This window comes from Nycticebus coucang, chromosome 2 (genome assembly GCF_027406575.1).
Source record: "Nycticebus coucang isolate mNycCou1 chromosome 2, mNycCou1.pri, whole genome shotgun sequence".
NCBI classification, from domain to species: Eukaryota; Metazoa; Chordata; class Mammalia; order Primates; family Lorisidae; genus Nycticebus; species Nycticebus coucang.
The window spans coordinates 65,539,191-65,564,363 of NC_069781.1; the positions used below are offsets into that span (position 1 = coordinate 65,539,191).

Consider the following 25,173-nt stretch of genomic DNA (forward strand, 5'->3'; position numbering starts at 1 on the left):
CAGATGAAACCACAGTGATAAGCTTGTGTATGTATATGCAATTCATCTGCTGCGTAGAGCTCTACTTTTTAATACCGTAGCTGCTTTGCCCATGCCACTTTTTCAATTAGTTAAAATTAAATAAAATTACAAATTGAGTTGGACTTGAGCCACATTTCACGTCCTCACGGCAATGTGCTGCTAGTAGCTATAACATTGGGCAGTGCAGAACTGCTTCATCATTGGAGAAAGTTTTATTGGGCAGCTCTTGCGGATAGCCTTATAAAACTGCTTTTCGCTCCCTACATCTGTCTGGATTTTCATCTCTCAAGAATTTCAGCTGCAAGTGAGTTCGTTTGAGACCTTTATAACTGAGATGGCCAGTTATAAAATCATGATATTAATACAGTGCTGTCTTGTGATTCATACCACAGTTGCAGTAATATGTATTTGCATAAGGACTTTTTTTTCATGTTTGCTTAATAGAATTTTCTTCTTTCTGTACCTTAAAAACATTTTTAAAAAACCATTTTTTCTTGCATATAATATGTAAAAATAAAAATGAAAAATCTGCATCAATTATTGATTTAAAGGAATCTTTGTGAATTTCATTTACCTATTTCACATAGTGATGCTAGGATGTTTCAGAAGACAGTTAATATTACAAGAATATGTTTAATGTCCCATGATTGGTAATTCATGTCATTGTCATTTTTTATTAATCATTTTCCTTCATTTATGAATTCTCTGATTCAGTTATTGTAAAAATAGTTTATTCAACCACTTTTTATTCAGCATGGGCGATTATGCAGTGGAGACCACATTCTAAAGATCGGTGACACAGATCTAGCAGGAATGAGCAGTGAGCAAGTAGCACAGGTCCTTAGGCAATGTGGAAATAGAGTTAAATTGATGATTGCAAGAGGCGCCGTAGAAGAACATACAGCACCCAACTCTTTGGGCTTTACCCTCTCCTCGTCCCCATCTTCCACACCAGAGATGCGGGTAAGTAGATAAAATAGTTTATGTGAAAATCAGAAAAAATGGCACTTAGATGACAGTGATATTCATGTAGAAACTAGACTTATTAATTTTGACATGTTAGTTCCAAATAATGAAATGAAATTCAAATGTAGGGACTTCAATACTATTAACATTTTATTAATTAAGAATAATGTATAAAACATAAAAAATAGGTTGCCTAAAAACGCTAGATTATTATTTTACAGTTTTGTCTAAGCAGAGCATTCATGAGGGTAATGTTTTGAAGGGTGCATAATATTTTAAATAATACTTTTAAGTATTTAATTCTATCCTTCCCTTAATTAGAAGGCTTTCTGTAAGATGGGTCGTGATTCTAATCATTTTTTGTCAACAGTTTTCTTTTTTGTGTGTTTGTTTCATTTATATGGAGGTTGAAGAGTGGAGCAAGCTTGATGGGAATGAATAAAGCTTGCTAAAACTTTTCATTGTTATTGTTTTAAGATCTGTCTTAGAACTGTATTGTAATGAGTAGCATTATTCTTGACCCAGTTATACGACTTATTTTAACAAAAGTTTGGCTTTCGGTGTCCTAACAAAAGCTTTATTCACAGGCATAGCATTACGTCTTTGTCCTTAACTTGATATGAAAGAAGCTGGAAAAGAATGAAATTATTGGAAAGTAGTAGTTCACCAGACGTCAGTGGATAAAATAACGATACGATTTTATTGAGAAATCTCTTAAACATTTAAGAAGATAATTAGGCCCAATTTCTAGAAAAGCTTTATAGCAAATGCAAGTCCTGTATTCCTTTCCTATAGATATAAAAACATTCAAGAATTTTTCTATTAAAGTTTTTTAAGTACTTGCTACAAATTCTTTTTTAATGTCCTAACCTCCTCCACAAGCCCTTTAAAACTTTATTAGAACACTTGAAATTTCCATGATTCTGTTGTTTTTAGGATTGAATTTCGTTGCTATTTTTTGCAAAGACAAAAAAGAAAGCGTGTTTATGAAACTGTTTAAATGGCATTCTTTTGTGGTAAACAAAACATTGTATTCAGCGATATATAAATGAATGCAATACCAAAAACCACTTGATATAATTGAAAGCTTAGAAAAATATCTATTCTGTGCATATCATCATTTCTGAAGCTTGTGCCCCTTTTAAAACCATTCGATAGTCAAATTGCCACCCTCTAAAATAGCACTTGCATAAGTCTTAGTAAAAATAGAAAACACATTTGTTTCAATTGAAGCAGATTTCATCCTGTCATTTTCTTGTAATTATCTAAACTTTTGCTAAGTTTGCACAGATAATTATGTGCAATGAAAAAAATAAAACTTTACTGTAAAATTACATCTTATTTAGGTGGGCTATCAGTGAGATATAGCCAGAGTCTGTTTAAAGAAAATTAAAAAATATTACCAGCCGGTCCCAACCTGCATGTCCATTAGAACCCATAACCTTGATATTGTTGTGGCTTTCTTAGTGTTCTCTGTAGAATCTGCTGATCCCACATCAATACATAGTATTAACAGCTTATTGATGACATATAGTATCAGTCCACTAAAGCTTAATTTTAGGGAGCTTTGCTCTTCAGTCCAACAAGCAATTAATAACAGCTCTACATGTTAGGGAATGCTGACATCTGAGAAACCCACTTTCATCTATCATTCCAAGAACAACATGCCAGCGCTGAAAGGCATACTTTCTTTATAAATGGCTTTTCATAGTAAAGGCTGAATTTACCAAAAAAAAAAAAAAAAAAAGGGACAATTTAAAATACTTCATTAATGTATTTCACTGGTTTTTAAAATAGAACATCCTCCTATTACTAAAATATCTGCAGGAAAGATTAACCCACATTCATGGCATTAAAATTGACTATAAATTTAAGACAATAACAGCAACTAGAATGTAGGCATCATGGCCCCTGTATTGGGATTTTACACACTATATATCATTTAAGAGCAAAGGCTCTGCAGCTAAACTATCTGGATCTGAATTTTACCTCTACTAGATTGCTAGCTCTTTGTTCTTGGATAAGTTTACGTTCCTTAGGGAGATATAATAATTGTACCTATGTCATGGGTTTGTTATAAGGAATAATGCATTAAGACATTTCAAGTGTATGTTATATAAGAAACTGCTCAATAATGGTAGCTGGACTGGTGGTTGTTACTGTTTTCTTAGTAGACGGTTGAGCCAAGTGATGCTGTCTTTCTACATTTAAGTGACAAAGCTAAAGTTGAATTTGTTGATCTGAATTGAAAACTTGAGTTTTTTCAACTGTCCTGTATCCTGAGTTCTTCAGAAATGAAGATGATCCATTTCTGAAAATAGAGTTTGTTAATAAGGAATTACTTGATTTTTAAAATTTAGTATATATGAACAGTTAAATATCTCTCGGGTGGGGGTTGATTCTTCTTTATTCTGACATTCTTTTGTGAGCAAAAATGGGATGCTCAGTCCATGTCATCACGACTGAAGGAAGAATCTTCACTGTAATTCTCTAGTAGAGTTCTCTGACACTTTATTATGTCATATTATTCCTAAATGAAAACTGTGGCTTATTGAACTTATCTTGTTTTTTAACATTTTTATTTCTCTGTATATTTGTCAATTTTATTTTAGGTTGATGCTTCTACTCAGAAAAGTGAAGAAAGTGAGACATTTGATGTAGAACTCACTAAAAATGTCCAAGGATTAGGAATTACCATTGCTGGTTATATTGGAGATAAAAAATTAGGTAATTTAAATCATTGAAATGTTTAAAACTTGGTAATTATCTCTAATATTTAATGTATTATGAAATAGCAAATCAACATTACATGTTTTCAGATTGCTAGGTGAACTTATTGAAAACTTCCTTAGGTATAATTTGATGTAGGTGGGTGTCCATGATACTGTATTTAAGACAGGAAAAACAAGATAATAGCCTTATTCTCTAGCCTAAGTTTCTACTAGAGGTTTTATTTGTGTCATTTGCTTAGATATATTTATTCAAAATTAGGGCTTTGTATTTGGAGAATAGAGAATGGATAGTATTTGGAAATAGTGAAAACTAACCTATTTCTTATCTTAGAACCTTCAGGAATCTTTGTAAAGAGCATTACAAAAAGCAGTGCTGTTGAACATGATGGAAGAATTCAAATTGGAGATCAAATTATAGCAGTGAGTTACAAATTTTTATAATTCCCTTCTAATTTTCATGGTTGAACATTGCATCTCCTTGTTTACTTGATTTTGAGAACTACCGTTAGTTCTGTATTAATTTAAGCTTGCTTTAGTGACGTGAGGCTCTCATTACAATTGCCCTTTCTTTTTGGTGGAAATAAAATAACAGTATTGGATAGAAGCTTTGCTGATCTCAATCCAAAAAGGGGAGACTTTTTTCTTGAATAATTTCTGATATATCAATTACTGGTGGTAATAAATTTGTTACATTAGTAGTATACTTTCATTTTACTTACAGACACTCCAAAAGTAAAGACCAGATTTACCTTTAGTGTATCTGAATTTAGGATGTGTTATTTTTTTTTAATCGGAAGAATGATATTATTGTTATCTCCATGACCAAGGCTTCTTTCAGCCCTAAGAAGGTATAAGAATGAAGGAAAGAAATCTAGCCCCTCTTAATTATGTCAAGCCTTCATTGTTGTTATAGTCATACCATCTGTATGTTTTAAACATACGGCCTTTCAAAGCAGTGTGTGAAAGGATCCGCCTTTCAGTTCAGTGTTCAGTGGATATTGGGCTCCCCAAACTTTTCCCTGGAACAAAAATTTAAGAAACTCTGCCTGTACCAAATGTTTCCTGGCCAAGTAAGTTTAGAAAAAAACTGCATACAATATAATCTCTTAGGGATTCATAGTACACACTGAAGAATTGGACTAGAAGACCCATAGTAGAAGAAATTGTTTAACTTTTTATCTTAGTATTTCTTAAACTTTCCTGGGATCTTTATTTTCCCAAACATGCATTAGTATTAGTTGGAAGTCATCTTGGGGAAGAAATACTAATTAATTTTTATAGCTCTTTATTTCTGCCTAGTTTAGTCTCTTGTGCTGAAATCTTAATAATAGTAAAAAAGTAGGAGTTTAAGATAGAGGACTTGTTGTTATCTGTGTATTATTACTCACAATAGCCAAGATCTGGGAGCAACCCAAATGTCTATGAAAGGATAAACAAACAGTGATATTTGTGTACAATGGAATGTTACTCAGTTTTTAGAAAGGAGGAAATCCTATCACATGTTATAACATGGATGGACCTTGAGGACATTATGCTAAGTCAAACAAACTAGTCACAAAAAGACAGAAGTGTATGATTCCACTTATGTGAGGCAATGAAACTAGTGAGACTTAGAAGGACATAAAGTAGGTGATTACGGGGGCACAGGGAGAGGGATAATGGAAAGTTGTTCAATGGGTATAGTGTTTCAATTCTAGAAGATGAAAGAGTTCTGCAACCTGTTGCACAACACTGTGAGTACAGTCAATGCTGCTAAACTGTGTGCTTACAAAGGATTAAGGTGAGGCCAGATGCAGTGGCTCACACCTGTAATCCCATCACTTTGGGAGGCCAAGGCAGGAGGATCACATGAACTGAGGAGTTCAAGATTAGCGTGGCAACATAGGGGAAAAAATGATTAAGATCATAAGTTTTGTGTTCTTGACTACAATATATTTTTTAAGTGGATAAAGGAGTCTTTTATCTCTGCCCTTTGAATCTACATGGTAACTCCCTAAGTCTTCTTAGGGTTTTATTTTGTGAAACTCTTCCTACCTATGCCTGTTCACCTCTTGAAATCTAAAGATCAAGTTCTAGCCATACGCAGGTAATGAGCTACCTCCAAGTATCTCCATTTAATCGTACAATGAAAATTAACCATTGTACCTTTTTTATTTGGAGGGAAGAAAGAATGAATAAATGGATGTACAATGGAGTATCTTAAGTCCGTATCTGATGCTGAATTAAAAATCAAAGCTATAGATAATTCTTTTTCCCCTAAGTTACCTTATTATTAAAAAGCTTTTTGAAAAAATTAATTTTATTGAAATATAATACACCTATCATACAATTCATCCATTTAAAGTGTACAATTCTATTATAGCTTTTAGTGTATTCATAGAATTGTGCATTCATTGCCACGATTAATTTAAGAACACTTTCGTTACTAGAAAGAAATCCAATCCTTAATAGCAGTTGTTCCATTTCCCCAGTCCTGGTAAACCATCAATCCGCTTTCTGTTTCCATAGATTTTTTTCTATTTGGACATTTCTTGTAAATGGCATTATACAAGATATGGTCTTTGTAGCAGACTGTTTTTCATTTAGCTTGATGTTTTTAAGGGTCAACCATCTTTTAGTATGTGTAAGTTCTTAATTTCTTTTTATTGCTGAATAATATTTTTTAGTATGCATATGTAATATTTTATTTACCCATTTGTCAGTTGATGCACATTTGGGTTGTTTTTGCTTTCTGGCTATTATGGAAAATGCTGCTATGAGCATTCTTATACGAGTTTGTATGTGGATGTATGTTTTCATTTTTATTCATTATATACTTAGGAGTGAAATTTCTGAGTGTTGAGATAATTTCATGTTAACCATTTAGCAAGCTTCTTGACCTAAAAAATTGGGATAAGAAAACTTCCTTTTAATGATTTTTTAGGAGAACCAGGGCGGCGCCTGTGGCTCAGTCAGTAAGGCGCCGGCCCCATATACCGAGGGTGACAGGTTCAAACCTGGCCCCGGCCAAACTGCAACCAAAAAATAGCCGGGCGTTGTGGCGGGCGCCTGTAGTCCCAGCTACTCGGGAGGCTGAGGCAGGAGAATCACTTAAGCCCAGGAGTTGGAGGTTGCTGTGAGCTGTGTGAGGCCACAGCACTCTACCGAGGGCCATAAAGTGAGACTCTGTCTCTACAAAAAAAAAAAAAAAAAGGAGAACCAATGAATGTTGCATTTAAAATACCTGACAGCAGTTTAATAATTAATCAGATATTTATTGAGGCCCTAAAACGATTACATATTTGAGAGTCTCACTGTACCTTCCCTCCAATTTTGCCATTATCTTCATTTTTATATAAGTGAAATGTCAAATATAATTTTCCTTACGCAAGGTTGATGATGAAGGAAATTGTTGAGTCAGACGGAAAGCATCCTTTCTCTGAATTGTTTCCTTGCCTTCAATAAAATCATGTGTCTTCATTGTCATCCATATTATGATTTTTAATTTTATCTTTTAGCAACATTTTTTTGCTACAAAGTTAGAAGCACCTCAAATTCTGGGTTAGCATCATGCAGTGCTTTTGGTCATTATTAATTTTGTGGGAAATATCACCATCTTGTGGTCTTTTGAGATATTTTTAGTAACGTCTTTCCCACCCAGTTGCATTTTCACAACTGCAGTCTTTGTCTATTTGTTCAATTTTTTGTTTTGACAGTAGTAGCTATTAGAACTATGATATAACATTATTTCTTACTATTTTAAGGAACTGTTATTTTGTAACTTAAAACAGTTTTGTAGTAAATTACTGTTTTACAAATTATATTCTGGACTTCTGGGGTTTCTCTGTAGGCATAACAGGGACAGGGAATACAGCAAATGTTTCTTGTTTTTTTTTTTTTTTTTCATTTTATATGTTGATATTCTGTGTAACAATTATTTGACAAAACACAGGGTTGTGTTTTTCAAAAATGAGGCCAAACTTGTCATTAGATAAAGTCATATACTCATTCTTTATAATTTCATATTCAATTATCCATACTCAAAGATATACAGAATTATGATAAAAAATTGGTAAAAATTATTAAACAAGCATGTAAATAAGGATAAGCATCAGACGTATCTTTTCATGTTGTGTGACTCTGGTAACAGACTGAAATTTTCTCTTAATGTGTAAAGACATTTAGAGGAAGGCTTGGCAAGTTAGGTTGAGTGTGCTAAGGGCCCAAGTTTTACAAGTTGTTCCAACTAGTATTTCTTCACTATCATTATTCCTCTTTATTGTGGTATCTGTAGTGCACGTTATGAGGATGTTAGTTCTTCTTTTTGTGAGATAGTAAATACATAATTTGCTGTCATTGTACCTAATTCTACTACATACTTTTTCTTTAGTACTATTGGGTCGGAACTGATCTCTTGACTCTTCTTGTGGGAAAAAAGGCCCAGAACTAACTGGGGCAATTGATTTAGGCTTCAGTGACTTTTGCTTATATGTAACATGAATGTGATTATATTGAACAAAAACTGGTCTCATAAAGCCTGGGGGATTTATTTTTGTTTATTCACTCTTTTAATAATAATTTATTTTTGTTTATTCACTCTTTTAATAATAATACCAGTTTCTAAGTAACTTCCTAGTAAAATGTTCCATGCACTGTAATTCTGAGAAAGTAGGTTTCCTTATTTACATGTTACAGATGAGATGAGAAATTTGAGCCAGAGTCTAAGTTTAAAAATCCACGGTTATTCCATTATAGTAATTTCTTCTGTGCTAGTACCATCCTCTAACACTGGGTAAGAGCACATTTTGAAACCCAAGTCATCAAATTTTGGAGGTAAAAGGAAAAATGCATTTTTTACATATTTCATTTTACTGGCATTAAACAAACACATACACATTATATTTTTCTTAAAAAAACTTCACTTTTAAAACATTAAACAATAAACATCTATTGCAAATGAAAAACTTGCAGCCTAAAGTTATGTGCATTTTAAGAATGTTCATGGAACTTCAACATTGAGATTTTTGCTGGCTTTTCTTTATTATCATGTGAGTAAATAACATGATATTTATTTAGATTATTTTAGATTTTATTTATTTTAGATTAATTTTTATCCTTGAAGTTTGAGGAATATAAAATTTGAACATGGTTAAAAAACTTTTTTTGTAGAAACTATTAATTATGGTTTAAAATTAAAAACTTTTTGTGTTGTTATATTGAAATAGTATCATATTTGTCTGTACCTTTTTAAACCAGGAGGTAAAATGTTCACATATAGCTCTACTGTGATACATTTAAGTAGCCTTATTTATGGACAGTTGTATTGTTTACAGTTTTTGTTTGTTATAAGCAGATTATTACATACCAACTTTATATATCTTCTAAGAACTTGAAGCATGTAATTTAGTTTTATTGCTATGATAGTGTTACTTAGATTTGACTTTTACTTATTTTGTTGCTTAGCACTGGATCTCGTATGCCACAGTTTCCTTATTTTGAATTTTAAATCTGATTATTCTTTCATGCAGCTAGAATGAAGAGAACGTGTTGGTAGACTTCCTAAACTTGGTTTCTACTTTCGTTACCTTCTTACACCTTGAGAATTTGACCGTGGATAACAGATACATTGGACAAGGAGAACTGAGTGTCTATAATCTTGAACAACTTTAAAAATCTTCTCACCAACTGTTCTTTTAATTTTTACTGGGGAATGTCCCTTCCTCTCCCCAGAAGGAAATCTTAGGCAAGTGTCATGATGTAGGTTAGAGAATAAAATATCCTGTTGTTGGAGCAGTAGGTGGCTTGAGGTAGTTGCCAAAATAATTGAAAAGAGCAAGTAAAGTTTTAGCGAGAAAAAGAAGGAGTTTATTAACAACCTGTACAGAAAGCTGGGCTCCATCCTAGTAACTTCAGCCACCATGAAAAGTGCAACTTCTGGGTTTTGTACACAACTTTGAAGGGTTATTAGTTGCTTCTTGGAAGTCTCCCAGCATCTTAATTACCTCTGTTCTTAAAACAGCCCACCTGCAAGATCTTGAAAAAACCCTTCAGCACGGTCTTAGTAACAATCCACCTGCAGGGTCTTAATCAGTCTTATTCCCACACTAGCCCAGCTCAGCCTGACCCAGACCAGTCCAAAATAGCCTAACCACACTATGACCAATCACAATCACCACCCACAGTTCCAATTTAGTAATTAAACATTTTCCATACTAAATAGTTATCTAACTTCAAACTACCCTCCTGGCCCATCAGAAGACTGCTACAAATTGATGACTGCTCATAAACTGATGACTGCCATAGGGAAATGGTGTGTACCACCCAGTCTGTCTGTCTCTACCTAACTTTCCTTTTACTCCCTCATTTTATTGTGGGTTTCTGTGGTGTTAAAGCTATGAGAACAAAGAGAAAGAAGGAAAAAAGGAACATACTGTCTTTAACTGGAACTGCTGAGCTTTGTGCTCCATGAGCTTGGCATGTATAAAACTGTCTCTTAGGGTTCCTTCTTAGACTCTTGAGACACCTCACTGGAGATTATTGGATTTAACTTTTCATGAATGACAGATGGTGGATTTTTCTTCTAGCTGACTCTTCCTTCCCAAACCCCTAGTTTCTTAGAGTTTGATTCTATAGATTCTCTCTTTTGGATCCTAGAGGTACTGAGGTTTCAAAATGACTTCAACCCAGATTTGTTAGTTGTATGGTCCTCCTCTGATCTCTGCTCCAAATTAGGGAGCTGAGAAGGTCCCAATGTAACAGCAAATTTCTCTTGCTTCACTGTCAAAGCCACCAAAAGGCCTCTTTCTTATCCTCCTGATGAGTTAGATATGATCCACTGCCTCCTCTCCTCTGCAACTGAAAAGAATCTTCTGACTTGAGGTTAAATGGGAAATATCTGAGTGGGTGGGGTGGACTTACAGTACATTTTTCTCTTTAAAAAAAAAAAAAGAAAGAAATCTTCCTCTTTTAAGTTTTTCCTAACTTGTAACAACCCACCCATTTTATGCCCTGAATTAAGTGTGAATTGTAATTCTTTATCACCTAAAGTGATGCCCCTGGCCTCTTTTGCAACTCAGCTTGTATAGGATATCAATAATCATAGCATTTTAACTAGAGTCTTTATTTTCACATACATTATACTGAGAATATAATTCTTGGTTAGTAATTTCTTTACCACAAAGTCTGTAGATAACCTGATCAGTCTGTCTTTGCTGCCTAGAGGCTAATAGTTTTTTTCTCCTATCTTGGAAATGCAAGAAATTTATGAGGACACATATAGATGTTAGGTTTTTATTTAATTTGTTTCTGTTTTTTTTCATGTACCTCGTTGATTTGTAGACTTGACTATGTTTCCCTCTCTCTAATTATTTTATTGATTTTTTTCCTCATTTATTATCTTCTTGTAATTCCTTTCAGCCTATGTGTCTCTGATCTAATTTCTCTGATCGTTTTTGTCTGTCTATTCTTTTTCTCTGAGATATGGGAATCTTTCATGATCCTGTCTTTTAGTTGCTTATTTTATTTTTGTAGTAGTTAAAATTTTATTAACTGTTTTCACTATAACAGGTTTATTCTTTCTGTTTTGAAAATATTTGTTTTTTCTTTATAACTATAATCCCTACTTTCATAAATACAGTGAAATTGAAATTATTTTGAATTTAAGTTTCAGAGAATATCTTTTTCCCTGTTCATTGCAGTAACAGTATCATAGGAAGATGCCTGGACTGAGGCTTCGGTGTGCTTGCCTTGTTTTGGACTGTGGTGTTCTATCCCATATTCTGTTACCTTTGGTAATTCTCAGAAAGAGCTGTGCTTATACAAATAGGAATTGAAATGGATTCTACTGGAGAGTTGTGTAGATTTTGTCCAGATGATTCAGGAATTAATAAAGCAAGAAAGAAGGTGAAAGTTTAAATTTACTGTAGTTTCACTTGATTCAGTTGGAGACTAACAAAACAGAAAGAAAACCAGTGCTAGAGCATCAAAATGGGGAACTTGGCCTTTGTGTATCAAAAATCTTCTTTTTTGGAACTAATGGTGCATCCATCTCTATGGGTTTTAGTTTCTACCCTGAGAGCTTATGCGTGATGGATTCTTTTGCAGAGAACTGGAGCACTTGTCCCATAGCTGTGGGTACCATCTAATATGTAATTAGACCCTTTCCCTCCCATCTCCTTGATCTCTTATTGTTAGTAACTATTCCAATTATAATCCCCCTTTTGGAGTGGGTACTGTTGGTATTTTACATTTAGCCATTTTCAGCAACCAGTTGATGCCTGGTAATTGCAAATTATTTGAACAAGAGGTAAATTGTATAGCAAGAATCTGAAAAGGTCAGGGGAGTTGTGTCTGGAAACTGCAGCTAGAGAATTGGAAAAAAAAACTTGAAGCATTATTTTCAGACAATCATTAAACTCTGCTAAATTAGAAAAAAAAAAACTTCTTTTTTGTGTTTATTGTAATTGTTGGGGTTAGAGAGGTGTGTGTGTGTGTGTGTGTGTGTAAGGTGAAATCATTACAAATCAGTAATTCTGTACTGCTGCATGTGTCCGGCTTGGTGTGGCCTTTAGTGCTTGGTGTATTTATTGGAGTTACTGATTAGAATCCACATGTACCATGTGCTGATCTACTTTAATGAAAAGGTGGTGTTTGATTTTTACTGGTTTATTCTTGTAAATTAGACAAGCTATTCCCACGCACATAGAAATTCATCTGGCCCACCTTCAATCTGGTCATGTCCAGACCATTTCTAATAGAAATTCCTCTAAGTTAGTGGTGTAGGAACCCTTTCCCCTTCTTTGGTTTCCAGGTCTGCTGCAGTATTTTCTCTGTTATATTTTATTATTCTTTCCAGAAGGGAGTAAGTAGGGTGGAGTTAGTGGGAAAGAAAAAAGAGTGAGACACTTGTGTTCAAGTTACTATCTATCCAGCTCAGAATCATAAAAAATTTAAGCAACCCACAAAGTGTGAGATTGTTATCTAAATCAGAGACTCTAGTTTTTTTTTTTTTTTTTTTTTTTTGAGACAGAGTCTCACTTTGTCTCCCTCAACACAGCGCCATGGCGTCATAGCTCATAGCAACCTCAAACTCTTGGACTCAAGCAAGTCTCTTGCCTCAGCCTCCTAAGTAGCTGGGACTACAGGCACTGGCCACAGTGCCCAGCTATTTTTAGAGAAGGTGTCTCACTTTGGCTCAGGCTGGCCTCGAACTCATGAGCTCAGGCAATCCAGGATTACAGGTGTGAGCCACCACGCCCAGCCTTAGATTTTTGATTGAATATCCCCATTAATAAAAAAAACTACTCATTTCTTCCTTTCCTTCCATTTTATCTATATTCATATAAATGTTATATATTCTATGTAATTATATATAATACATTTTATATATATTCTATGTAATTATCATAGATGTTATATATGTATGCATATATAACACACAATCATACATGTATCTATAAAGGAAATGAGTTTTTAAAATGTTTAATTAGAAATGTGATTGTATTCTTCCAGAAACCTCTGCAGGAAGAGGACTCCATGTTGGGACCACTAATCTAGATTTTATAATTCTTATTTATTTAGTAAATATTTGAGTGCCTACTGTGGCCAGCACTATACTTAGAAAAGTGTGACACTTCACAATTTTATAGCTGTTTCACAGTTCTACTTTTCCAACCATTTTACTGTGATTTTATAAATTTTTAAAGATATGGTGTCAAAGTCTGTGTTTATCTATCCCAGAAGGTAATTTTCTATATAAATAAATCTTTGACATCTGAGCCAATGGCACTATACTTTTATTTGGGATGAATATCTAATGTCTAAATTGCAAACAACGCTATGTTTTGGTGACACAGCTGTGAGTGAAAATGACAGAGCCTGTCCTTGGAGCATACAGTCATAAACTGTATAATGACTGAAAATGTAAAATTAAAATTATGAAAGTACTATGAGGGAAAATGGGTGAAAGAGGGATTTGACCACAGTCTGGGACATCAAGGCAGTTTGTGTAATGACTAGTAAACTAAAATTCAAAGTAATTATAGGTGTTTTCTAAGTGAAAACAAGGAAAGGCATGGGCTAGCAAGGGTGTCCACATTGGAAGAATTATCGTGGGCCACATATTAAATACACAAACACTCATGAAACTTGATAAGCAGATAACAAGTCTATATATAATTTTCATGATATTTGCCACTACGGATAATCAAAAAAGTCCTCACATAATCCACAGGCAGCTCATAGGCTGTGCGTTGAATATGTCTGGGAGCTGTCCAGAGTGTAGGCTAAGAGAATAGGACTTGCAGAGATCCCCATGGATGAATGCCACAGGGTAGGAGAACGGAAATGAGCCTTCCGTGGTTGGAGGGCAGAGAGTAGTGGGCAGCATCCTGTTGAGGCTGGTGATGGTGGGTGGTGGTGATGACTGAAAGTGGGGACACTTGGCGCAGACCATTCTAAGCCATGTTGAGGATTTGGAGTGTTGTCCTAAGGAGTGGTGGGGAAGGCTGGATTAGGGTGATATGATCACTTCTATGTTTTGGAAAGATCAGTGGGGCATTTTCAAATGTTTTGTCATTTGTGAACTAGAAATGAGGAAAATCACATATATTGTTTTGAGACAAAAATAAAAAGGAAGACAATGTTTTTGCTTTTTCTCTTTTTAAAGGCGGCATAAATATGATTTTGGAACACATAATGTTCTCAGTAGCATTTGGTATATTTATTGGAGTTCTTCCATCACTTTTTTCTATATCTTTTAATCCTACATAATTCTTGTTTCCAAACTGGATGCTGACCATGCATCAGGTTCACCTGAAGAATACAAAAGAATTTTTAAAAAAGGCATAGAAGCCTGGCCCTTACCTTAGTATTATTGGCTCGTAATTTCTAGAAGTGGTACCCCAGAATCTATATTGAACAGGCAGACAGAATCCTCCCAGGTTATTCCCTGTGCCTTCACAATAATTGGCCCCCCAAAAGGTGTTCAGGTATTATTACCCATTCCCCAAATAGGGGAATACTCATTCTTCATTCTTTTTCACACTAGCAAGTAGTAAATATGCATTTTGTGTATTAGTAATACAAGTATCTCCTTATTTAACATCCTTTTTTTATCACAGGTAGATGGCACAAACCTTCAGGGCTTTACTAATCAACAAGCAGTAGAAGTTTTGCGACACACAGGACAAACAGTGCGCCTGACACTAATGAGGAGAGGCGCGAAGAAGGAGGCGGAGCTCACGTTTAAGGAGGACATCACAAAAGACTCAGATTTATCTCTCGTTAATGCCATAACAGACAAAGGTAATGCCAGATTAATCTGGTTTTCAATTAGACATTTACGTTTTTTAGAATTTTTTCTAATTGTGAAATTATTTATTTAAAGCATGATTTTTACCCTCAACTATTTATTATGAACCAAGTAATAAAAGTAGAATTAACTGGAACCAGAAATGTGTCCATAAACTATAGAATAAGCTTCTGAATCAAGCAGTCTTCTATCCTATTCATCACCGTCACCATTTTTTCAACTAGAAACAGTGCAGAGTCATTTACATGTTCCTTACTTCTGTATGCCATTGCAAACATTTTTTAGAGGCACAGTCTTCTACCTGGATTATTTATGTGATCCACTGATAATTCTATATACCTATGTTTTCCTTGTAGGAATTTAGTTTCTAAACTGTACATATGGAAATATTACTCATAAGCAGTTTTTGCGTGAACATCTTTGTAAATTACTAAAATCCCCACGTAGCTTATCGATGGAAGGATTTATTGGTAGAAGTCAAGTGGTTGGCTGGAAAATGCTATTTCATTTTTTAAACTGTTGGCCATGTTGGTGTTTATGCTGTATATTATTTATTATAGTAATACAAGAGAAATGTGTTCCTTCTCAGTCCATTAGCAGAGCTTTCTTTTAGTATATATCATTATTGAGAAGTTTGGCTCCAAGAAACATACTCTTAACTGGGGATTCAAAAAAATACATTGGATTTAGCAAAAATCAAATGCTTGAATATATTTAAGGTATAACTAATAAAATATTTTTATCTCTTAGAAAATTATGAAAAAGAGGAAGATACTTTATCTTTGCGGAGAAACACCAATATATTACCAATTGAAGAAGGTAAGCACCTAGAGCCAAGTTATTATGTTATTCATAATATTTTAAGAGGGATGATTTTCGCAAATGTAATTAAGCCTCTGTGAATATACTATAAGTTGCTAAAGCAAATATATTTCAAAAAAATAAATGATTTAAAATCCTTTTTTATAAATAGGACTAATTGCTTGCGTAGATTAAAATCGTTCCTTTATAACTGATATATATATTTTAAGGCTGCATAGTATTCCAGGATATACATATACCATAGTTTATTAGTTCATTCATGGGTTTTTGGGCACTTAGGTTGTTTCCACATCTTGTTGTATATAAACTGAGCTGACATAAACAATCTAGTGCAAATGTCCTTATGATAAAATAATTTTTTTCATCTGGGTAGATGCCCAGTAAAGGGACAAAACAATTTTTAGCCAAGAATTCTATATCCTACTAAACTAAGCCTCAAAATTGATGGAGAAATCAAATCTTTTATTGATATACAAGCACTGGGGAAATTCACTGCAATAAGACCAGCTCTATAGGAAATACTTAGTCCTGTTCTCAACACTGACCACTTCAGTGGATCACCAGCAACCTAAACACCCAGAAACTAGAGGTCAAAACTTAGCTTCCACAGCGTTGTAAAAGATAAAGCTATACAATAGACTTTCACAAAATAAGTTGAATAGAATATTGCTAGACCCATACTTCAAGTGATACTATAAAGCTATGGTAACCAAAACAGCATGGTATTAGCATGAAAACAGAGACATAGACCTATGTATCAAATAGAGAACCCAGTGATAAAACTATCCTCATATTCTCGTCTAATATTTGACAAAGCAGACAAAAAATGACCCTGGGGAAAAGAAGTCCTATTCAATAAATGATGCTTGGAGAACTGGATAGCCACATGTAAAAGACTGAAACAGGACCTGCACCTCTCACCTTTTATAAAAATTAATTTGTGATGGTTAAAAGTCTTAAGCTTAAGTTATGAAGCTATAAGAATTCTAGAAGAATGTGCTGGAAAGACTCATAGATACTGGCTTGGGAAGAATTTATGAAGAAGACCCCAAAGGAAATCACAGGAACAACAAAAATAAATAAATGAGACATAATTAAATTTAAAAGTTTCTGCACAGCCAAGGACACAATCCGTATAGCAAATAGACAAGCTACAGAATGGGAGAAAAAATTTGCATGCTATACATCCTATAAAAGGCTAATAATTGGAATGTACAAAGAGCTCAAGGAAATCAACAAGAAAAAAATCAAACAACCCAAGTAAAAAGTGGGCAAAAGACATGAACAGAAACTTTTCAAATGAAGATAGTTAAATGGCCAACAAACACTTGAAAAACTGTTTGACTTCTCTAATCATCAGGGAAATGCAAATCACCTAACTCTAATGAGAGTGGCGCTTATCAAAAGTCCTGAAACAAGAGATGCTGGCGTGGATGTGGAGAGAAAGGAATACTTATTTACTGCTATTAGAACTGCAATCTAATACAACTACTATGGAAAGTAGTATGGAGATACCTCAAAGAACTAAATGTAGACCTACCATTGGACCCACCTGTGACCTACCATTGGACCCAGCAATCCCACCTGTGTGTATTTACCTGAAGAAAAAAAAACCCAACATTTTATAATAAAGTCATTTGCATGTGAATGATTATAGCAGCACAATTAATTCACAATTGTAAATATGTGGAAACAACCCATGTGTCCACTGGTACATGAATGGATTAATAAAACGTGGTATATGTGTACCATGGAGTACTACTCAGCCATAAAAAATGGCGAGCCTAGTATCTTTTGTAATAACATGGATAGAACTAGAGACCACTCATTTAAGTGCACTGTTGTAGGAACAGAAAAACAAATACCACATGTACTCAACACTAAATTGGAACTAGTAGATCAACAATTAATGGGCACATAGGGAGGTACATTTCAACAGATTAAGTAGGTGGGAAGGAGGAGGAAGGATTGGATAAACACTTGCAGGTTACAATGTACACATTCCGGGGGAAGGGCACACTTACGATTTTGACTTAAAATACAAAAGTAAATTATGTAACCAAAACGTAATACCCCTGTAATACACCCAGGTGTATATCCCTGTAGTATTCTGCAATTTTTTAAAAAGGAAAAAAAGGTGTGCAGTGCCTGTGGCTCAGTGAGTAGGGTGCCAGCCCCATATACCGAGGGTAGAGGGTTCGAACCTGGCCCCAGCCAAACTGCAACAAAAAAATAGCCAGGCGCTGTGGCAGGTGCCTGTAGTCCCAGCTACTTGGGAGGCTAAGGCAAGAGAATCACCTAAGCCCAAGAACTGGAGGTTGCTGTGAGCTGTGATGCCACAGTACTCTACCAAGGGTGACAAAATGAGACTCTGTCTCTAAAAAAAAAAAAAAAAGGAAAAACAGTACTTATTTTGTTATAATTAAAAAAACCTGTGGCTCAAAGGAGTAGGGCGCCAGCCCCATATGCCGGAGGTGGCGGGTTCAAAACCAGCCCCAGCTAAAAACTGCAAAACACAAAAAAACAAAAATAATCTCTCAAAACAGAATGTAAGTAAAATACCTAAAAAATAATAAAGGCCATATTTGATAAACCCACAATTAACATCAAATTCAAAGGCAAAAATTGAAAGCCTTACCTTTAAGAAATAGAGCAAGATACGGATGTTCGCCATCATCTTTTCTTTTTTTCTTGAGATAGAGTTTCACTGTGTTGTCTTGGGTAGAGTGTGGTGGCCTCATAGCTCACAGCAACCTCAAACTCCTGGGTTCAAGCGAACCTTCTGCCTCAGCCTCCAAGTAGCTGGGATTATAGGTGTTGCCCCCACATCTAGCTAGTTTTTTTTAATTAATTAATTTATTTAGTACAGACTACCTCGTTCTTACTCAGTCTGGTCTCCAACTCTGGAGTTCATGCAATCTACCTGCCTCAGCCTTCCAGAATGCTAGGATTGCAGGTGTTAACTGCTACTCCTGGCCACTGTCACCACTTTTATTCAGCTTAGTAATAGAAGTCCTAGCCAGTGCAACTGAGGAAGAGGAAAAATGTAGGGCATTGACCTGGGAAAGGGAGAAGTCAAATTATCCTTGTATACTAACAAAATAATCTTACATTTAGAAAAGCCATCAAAAAACTGTTAGAAGTGATAAACAAATTTAGTAAAACTGCAGGATACAAAATCAACATATGTAAATTGGTAGCGTTTTTAAATTCCAGCAGCAACAATATAAAAATAAATCAAGAAATTTATTCCATTTACATTAATTGCAAGAAAAAAAATTCCTAGAAATACACGTAACCAAAGAAATAAAGATCTCTAAGTACAATGAAAGATCTCTAATGAAAGAAATTGAAGAAGTCACAAAAAAATTGGAAAGATATTTCATTTGCAGTATTTATTTATTTATTTATTTATTTATTTTTTTTTTTTAATTTTTTTATTAAATCATAAGTGTATACAATGATATGATTATGGGGCATCATACACTCACTTCATAAACCATTTGACACATTTTTATCCCAGTGGTTAACATAGCCTTTCCGGCGTTATCTCAGTTACTGTGCCAAAACATTTATATTCTACATTTACCAAGTTTCGCAAATACCCCTGTAATATGCACCACAGGTGTGATCCCACCGATTCCCCTCCCTCTACCCACCCCCCCCTTTCCCACTTCCCCCTATTGTTAAGTTGTAGTTGGGTTATAGCTTTCATGTGAGAGTCCCAAATTAGTTTCATAGTAGGGCTGTGTACATTGGATATTTTTCCTTCCATTCTTGGGATACTTTACTAAGAAGAATATGTTCCAGCTCCATCCATGTAAACATGAAAGAGGTAAAGTCTCCATCTTTCTTTAAGGCTGCATAGTATTCCATGGTATACATATACCACAATTTATTAATCCATTCGTGGATCGATGGGCACTTCGGCTTTTTCCATGACTTAGCAATTATGAATTGGGCTGCAATAAACATTCTGGTACAAATATCTTTGTTATGTTGTGATTTTTGGTCTTCTGGGTATATGCCCAGCAGAGGAATTACAGGATTGAATGGCAGGTCTATTTTTAGATCTCTGAGTGTTCTCCATATATCCCTCCAAAAGGAATGTATTAATTTGCATTCCCACCAGCAGTGCAGAAGTGTTCCCTTTTCTCCGCATCCACGCCAACATCTCTGGTCTTGAGATTTTGTGATATAGGCTAGTCTCATTGGAGTTAGATGATATCTCAAAGTAGTTTTGATTTGCATTTCTCTGATGATTAAAGATGATGAGCATTTTTTCATATGTCTGAAGGCCGTGCGCCTGTCTTCTTCAGAGAAGTTTCTCTTCAAATCCCTTGCCCAGCCTGCAATGGGATCCCTTGTTTTTTTCTTGCTGATGCGTTTGAGTTCTCTGTGGATTCTGGTTATTAAACCTTTGTCAGAGTTATACCCTGCAAATATCTTCTCCCATTCTGAGGGCTGTCTGCTTGCTCTGCTTACTGTGTTCTTAGCTGTGCAGAAGCTTTTTAGTTTGATCAAGTCCCAGTAGTGTATTTTTGAAGCTGCTTCAATTGCCCGGGGGGTTCTCCTCATGAAATACTCACCCAGACCAATTTCTTCAAGGGTTTTCCCTGCATTCTCCTCTAGTATTTTTATAGTTTCATGTCTTAAGTTTAAATCTTTAATCCAATGAGAGTCTATCTTAGTTAATGGTGAAAGGTGTGGGTCTAATTTCAGTCTTCTGCAGGTTGCCAGCCAGTTCACCCAGCACCATTTGTTAAATAGGGAATCTTTTCCCCACTGAATGTTTTTAATTGGCTTGTCAAAAATCAAATAGCAGTAAGTAGCTGGATTCATCTCTTGGTTCTCTATTCTATTCCAGATATCTACTTCTCTGTTTTTGTGCCAATACCATGCTGTTTTGATCACTATCGATTTGTAGTAAAGTCTGAGGTCTGGTAGTGTGATTCCTCCTGTTTTGTTTTTATTTCTGAGTAATGTCTTGGCTATTCGAGGTTTTTTCTGATTCCATATAAAACGAAGTAATGTTTTTTCAAGATCTTTAAAATATGACAGTGGAGCTTTAATAGGGAGTGCGTTGAAATTATATATTGCTTTGGGTAGTATGGACATTTTGATAATGTTGATTCTTCCTAGCCATGAGCATGGTATGTTTTTCCATTTGTTAACATTTTCAGCTATTTCTTTTCTTAGAGTTTCATAGTTCTCTTTATAGAGATCTTTCACGTCTTTTGTTAGGTAAATTCCCAAATATTTCATCTTCTTTGGCACTACTGTGACTGGGATAGAGTCCTTAACTGCTTTTTCAATTTGACTGTTGTTGGTGTATATAAAGGCTACCGATTTATGAATGTTGATTTTGTAACCTGAGACGCTGCTGTATTCCTTGATCACTTCTAGGAGTTTTGTAGTAGAGTCCCTAGTGTTTTCCAGATACACAATCATATCATCTGCGAAGAGCGAGAGTTTGATCTCTTCTGACCCTATATGGATACCCTTGATCGTCTTTTCTTCCCTAATTGCGGTGGCTAAAACTTCCATTACAATGTTGAAAAGCAATGGAGACAATGGGCAGCCTTGTCTGGTTCCTGATCTGAGTGGAAATGATTCCAATTTAACTCCATTCAATATGATATTGGCTGTGGGTTTGCTGTAGATAGCCTCTATCAGTTTAAGAAAAGTCCCTTCTAGACCAATTTTCTTGAGTGTTCTGATCATGAAGGGATGCTGGATATTATCAAAAGCTTTTTCTGCATCAATTGAGAGAATCATATGGTCTTTGTTTTTTAATTTGTTTATGTGCTGAATTACATTTATAGATTTACGTATATTGAACCAGCCTTGAGACCCTGGGATAAAACCAACTTGGTCATGATGTATAATTTGTTTGATGTGTTGCTGGATTCTGTTTGTTAGGATCTTGTTGAATATTTTTGCATCTATATTCATTAGTGATATTGGTCTATAATTTTCTTTTCTTGTTGGGTCTTTTCCTGGTTTGGGGATCAGGGTGATATTTGCTTCATAGAACGTGTTGGGTAGTCTTCCTTCTTTTTCTACATTTTGGAACAGGTTGAGTAATATAGGTACTAATTCCTCTTTAAAGGTTTGGTAGAATTCTGACGTGAAACCATCTGGTCCCGGGCTTTTCTTTTTAGGGAGGTTTTGTATAGTTGATGCTATTTCTGAACTTGATATGGGTCTGTTCAACATTTCCACTTGATTCTGGTTAAGTCTTGGAAGGTGGCGTGCTTCCAAGTATCGGTCTATTTCCTTCAGATTTTCATATTTCTGAGAATAAAGTTTCTTGTAATATTCATTAAGGATTTTTTGGATTTCTGATGAGTCTGTGGTTATTTTGTCTTTGTTGTTTCTGATTGATGATATTAGAGATTTTACTCTTTTTTTCCTGATTAGGTTGGCCAGAGGTTTATCTATTTTATTGACCTTTTCAAAAAACCAGCTTTTTGATTTATTGATCTGTTGTATTATTCTTTTGTTTTCAATTTCATTTAATTCTGCTCTAATTTTGGTTATTTCTTTTCTTCTACTGGGTTTGGGGTTGGAATGTTCTTCCTTTTCCAGTTGCGTGAGATGTCCCATTAAGTTGTTAACTTCCTCTCTTTCCGTTCTCTTGAGGAAGGCTTGCAGTGCTATAAATTTCCCTCTTAGAACTGCCTTTGCAGTGTCCCAGAGGTTCTGATAGCTTGTGTCTTCATTGTCATTTTGTTCCAAAAAATTGGTGATTTCTTTCTTAATCTCATCTCTGACCCAGCTATCATTCAGCATAAGGTTATTTAACTTCCATGTTTTTGTATGGGTATGCAGATTCCTGTTGTTACTCAATTCAAGTTTTATTCCATGATGGTCCGAGAAGATGCATGGAATAATTTCTATTCCTTTAAATTTACTGAGGTTAGACTTGTGACCTAAAATGTGATCAATTTTGGAGTAAGTTCCGTGGGCTGATGAGAAGTATGTGTATTCAGTTTTGTTGGGATGAAATGTTCTGTAGATGTCTGCTAAATCTAAATACTGGATGGTTAGGTTTAAATCTAAGATTTCTTTGCTCAGCTTCTTTCTGGAGGATCGATCCAACACTGCCAAGGGAGTGTTGAAATCTCCAACGATTATGGAGCTGGAGGAAATCAAGTTACTCATGTCTGTTAGAGTTTCTCTTATAAATTGAGGTGCATTCTGGTTGGGTGCATAGATATTAATAATTGAGATCTCGTCATATTGAGTATTACCCTTAACAAATATGAAGTGACCATTCTTGTCCTTCCTTACTTTTGATGGTTTAAAGCCTACTGTATCTGCAAATAAAATTGCAACACCTGCTTTTTTCTGATTACCATTTGCCTGAAATATGGATGACCATCCTTTCACCCTGAGTCTGTATTTGTCTTTTAAGTTGAGATGTGACTCTTGTATGCAACAAATATCTGGCTTAAGTTTTTGTATCCAGTCAGCTAACCTATGCCTCTTTAGAGGACAGTTTAAGCCATTCACATTGATGGAGAGTAAGGATAAGTCTGGTGGAATTTTGGGTATCGAGTTTTTCAAAGGTCCAGTGGACATTTTTAATCCATTCGCCAGTGTGGAAGTTGGAGTTTGATCCGAAGTTTCTGAGTGAGTTTACTTTTGTGGTATAGGATTGGGTTGGTCATTGTGGAGGATAGGTCTGAGAACATCCTGAAGAGCTGGTTTACTTATGGCAAATTTTTTCAACATATGAATGTCATTGAAGTATTTAATTTCTCCATCATAGATGAAACTCAGTTTAGCTGGATACAAGATCCTGGGTTGAAAGTTTTTTTGCTTTAGGAGATTAAAAGTTGATGACCAGCCTCTTCTTGCTTGAAAAGTTTCAGCAGAGAGATCTGCAGTTATTCTAATATTCTTACCTTTGTACGTTATAGTTTTCTTTCGCCGGGCTGCTTTGAGAATCTTCTCTTTCATGTTAACTTTAGTGAAGCTAATTATGATATGTCTGGGAGATGGCTTTTTGGGGTTGAATCGTGCTGGGGTTCTGAAGCTGTCTGCTATCTGAATTTCAGATTCTCTAGGCATGTCTGGAAAATTTTCTTTCATAATTTCATGTAGAAGGGCTTCTGTGCCCTTGGCTGCCACGTCATCAGCCTCCGAAATTCCTATAACCCTTATGTTATTTTTTTTCGAATTATCTGAGAGCTCTCTGAGTGAGTGATCCGTTTTTGCTCTCCATTTCTCTTCCTCTTTGAGAGATTGGGAGCGTTCGAAGACTTTATCTTAAATGTCAGAAATCCTTTCTTCTGCTTGCTCCATTCTGTTACTGAGGGATTCTACTGTATTTTTCATATCTTTGAGGGCTGTAAGTTCTTGTTTCAGTGTGTCTAAGTCTTTGGTGGTTTTGTCTTTAAATTCGTTAAATTCTTGAGACAGTTTTTGAATTTCTCCTCGAATTCCTAATTCCATTTTATTAATCTTGTCTGCAAACCAAATTCTGAATTCAACTTCTGACATCTCAGCCAGTTGTTTATGAATGGGATCTTCAATCACATCTGCCGTATCTTTTCTTGGGGGGGTTGATCTATTCTGGTTATTCATGTTACCAGAGTTTTTCCGCTGATTCCGCCCCATGGTTTACTCCCTTTGGTTTTTCCCCTGGGGTTTTATCGAGGGCCCGTACAGTGTTGTGGCCTGAGAAACTGGGGCCCTGTCTGGTGTGGTGGAGCAAAGTGGTTCTGTCTTGTTTTCAGCTGGTTTCTGTTCGATCCTATTGCAACTTCTACTCTGGCTTGAAGTCTCAGCTGTGTGAAAAAATCAGCAATTAAGTCACCCCGCCTGCCCACCTCTGGCCCCAGTTGGAAAAGGAGAATGAAACCTTCCTACAATCGCACACCCAGGGCACCACCTGAAAAGTCCTCAGTCTATTAGCCCAGTTCAAAAGGTCCGAATCAACTGTCTCAATCGGCACTTGTCTCAGGTGGAAGGGTTCAAGAGGTCTCTGGGAACTGGATCACAGGGGCCTGGTGACTCCTCTGAGACAGCTCACCCCAGTGCAGCGTGGAGTCAGGAGGAGCCACCCCGCAAACAGAGCAGTCTGGGAAGGTTGACGTCTCCTTCCCCACTTTGCCCCTCCGTCGGACCCAGTCACTGGTATCTCTGCAGATGGCTAACCCAGTTGCCTGCAGTGAACAGACACTCCAGGGGTTTGCACCTGCCTGAATCGCGAGGAAGTCTGCCAGGCCACCGCAGACTGCCGCTATCTAGCAGGAGGAGATGGGGCCTGACATCTTTGAGTGTTTGATGCAGGTGATGGGAAGGAGGTGTTCACTCAGGCTTAGCCCCGTC

The 25,173-nt window shown here is 35.7% G+C and overlaps 1 protein-coding gene across 14 annotated transcripts in view; it reads left to right on the top strand.

Moving 5' to 3' along the window:
- MPDZ (multiple PDZ domain crumbs cell polarity complex component) overlaps positions 1-25,173 on the top strand; it is a 198,717-nt gene that overhangs the window by 66,506 nt on the left and 107,038 nt on the right. For all 14 annotated transcript variants that reach the window (XM_053572517.1, XM_053572552.1, XM_053572529.1 and 11 more), the window contains exons 8-12: positions 775-984; positions 3,600-3,714; positions 4,051-4,139; positions 14,819-15,002; positions 15,760-15,828. In XM_053572517.1, coding sequence (XP_053428492.1) covers positions 775-984; positions 3,600-3,714; positions 4,051-4,139; positions 14,819-15,002; positions 15,760-15,828 — 667 coding nt within the window. The remainder of the gene's footprint in view (positions 1-774; positions 985-3,599; positions 3,715-4,050; positions 4,140-14,818; positions 15,003-15,759; positions 15,829-25,173) is intronic.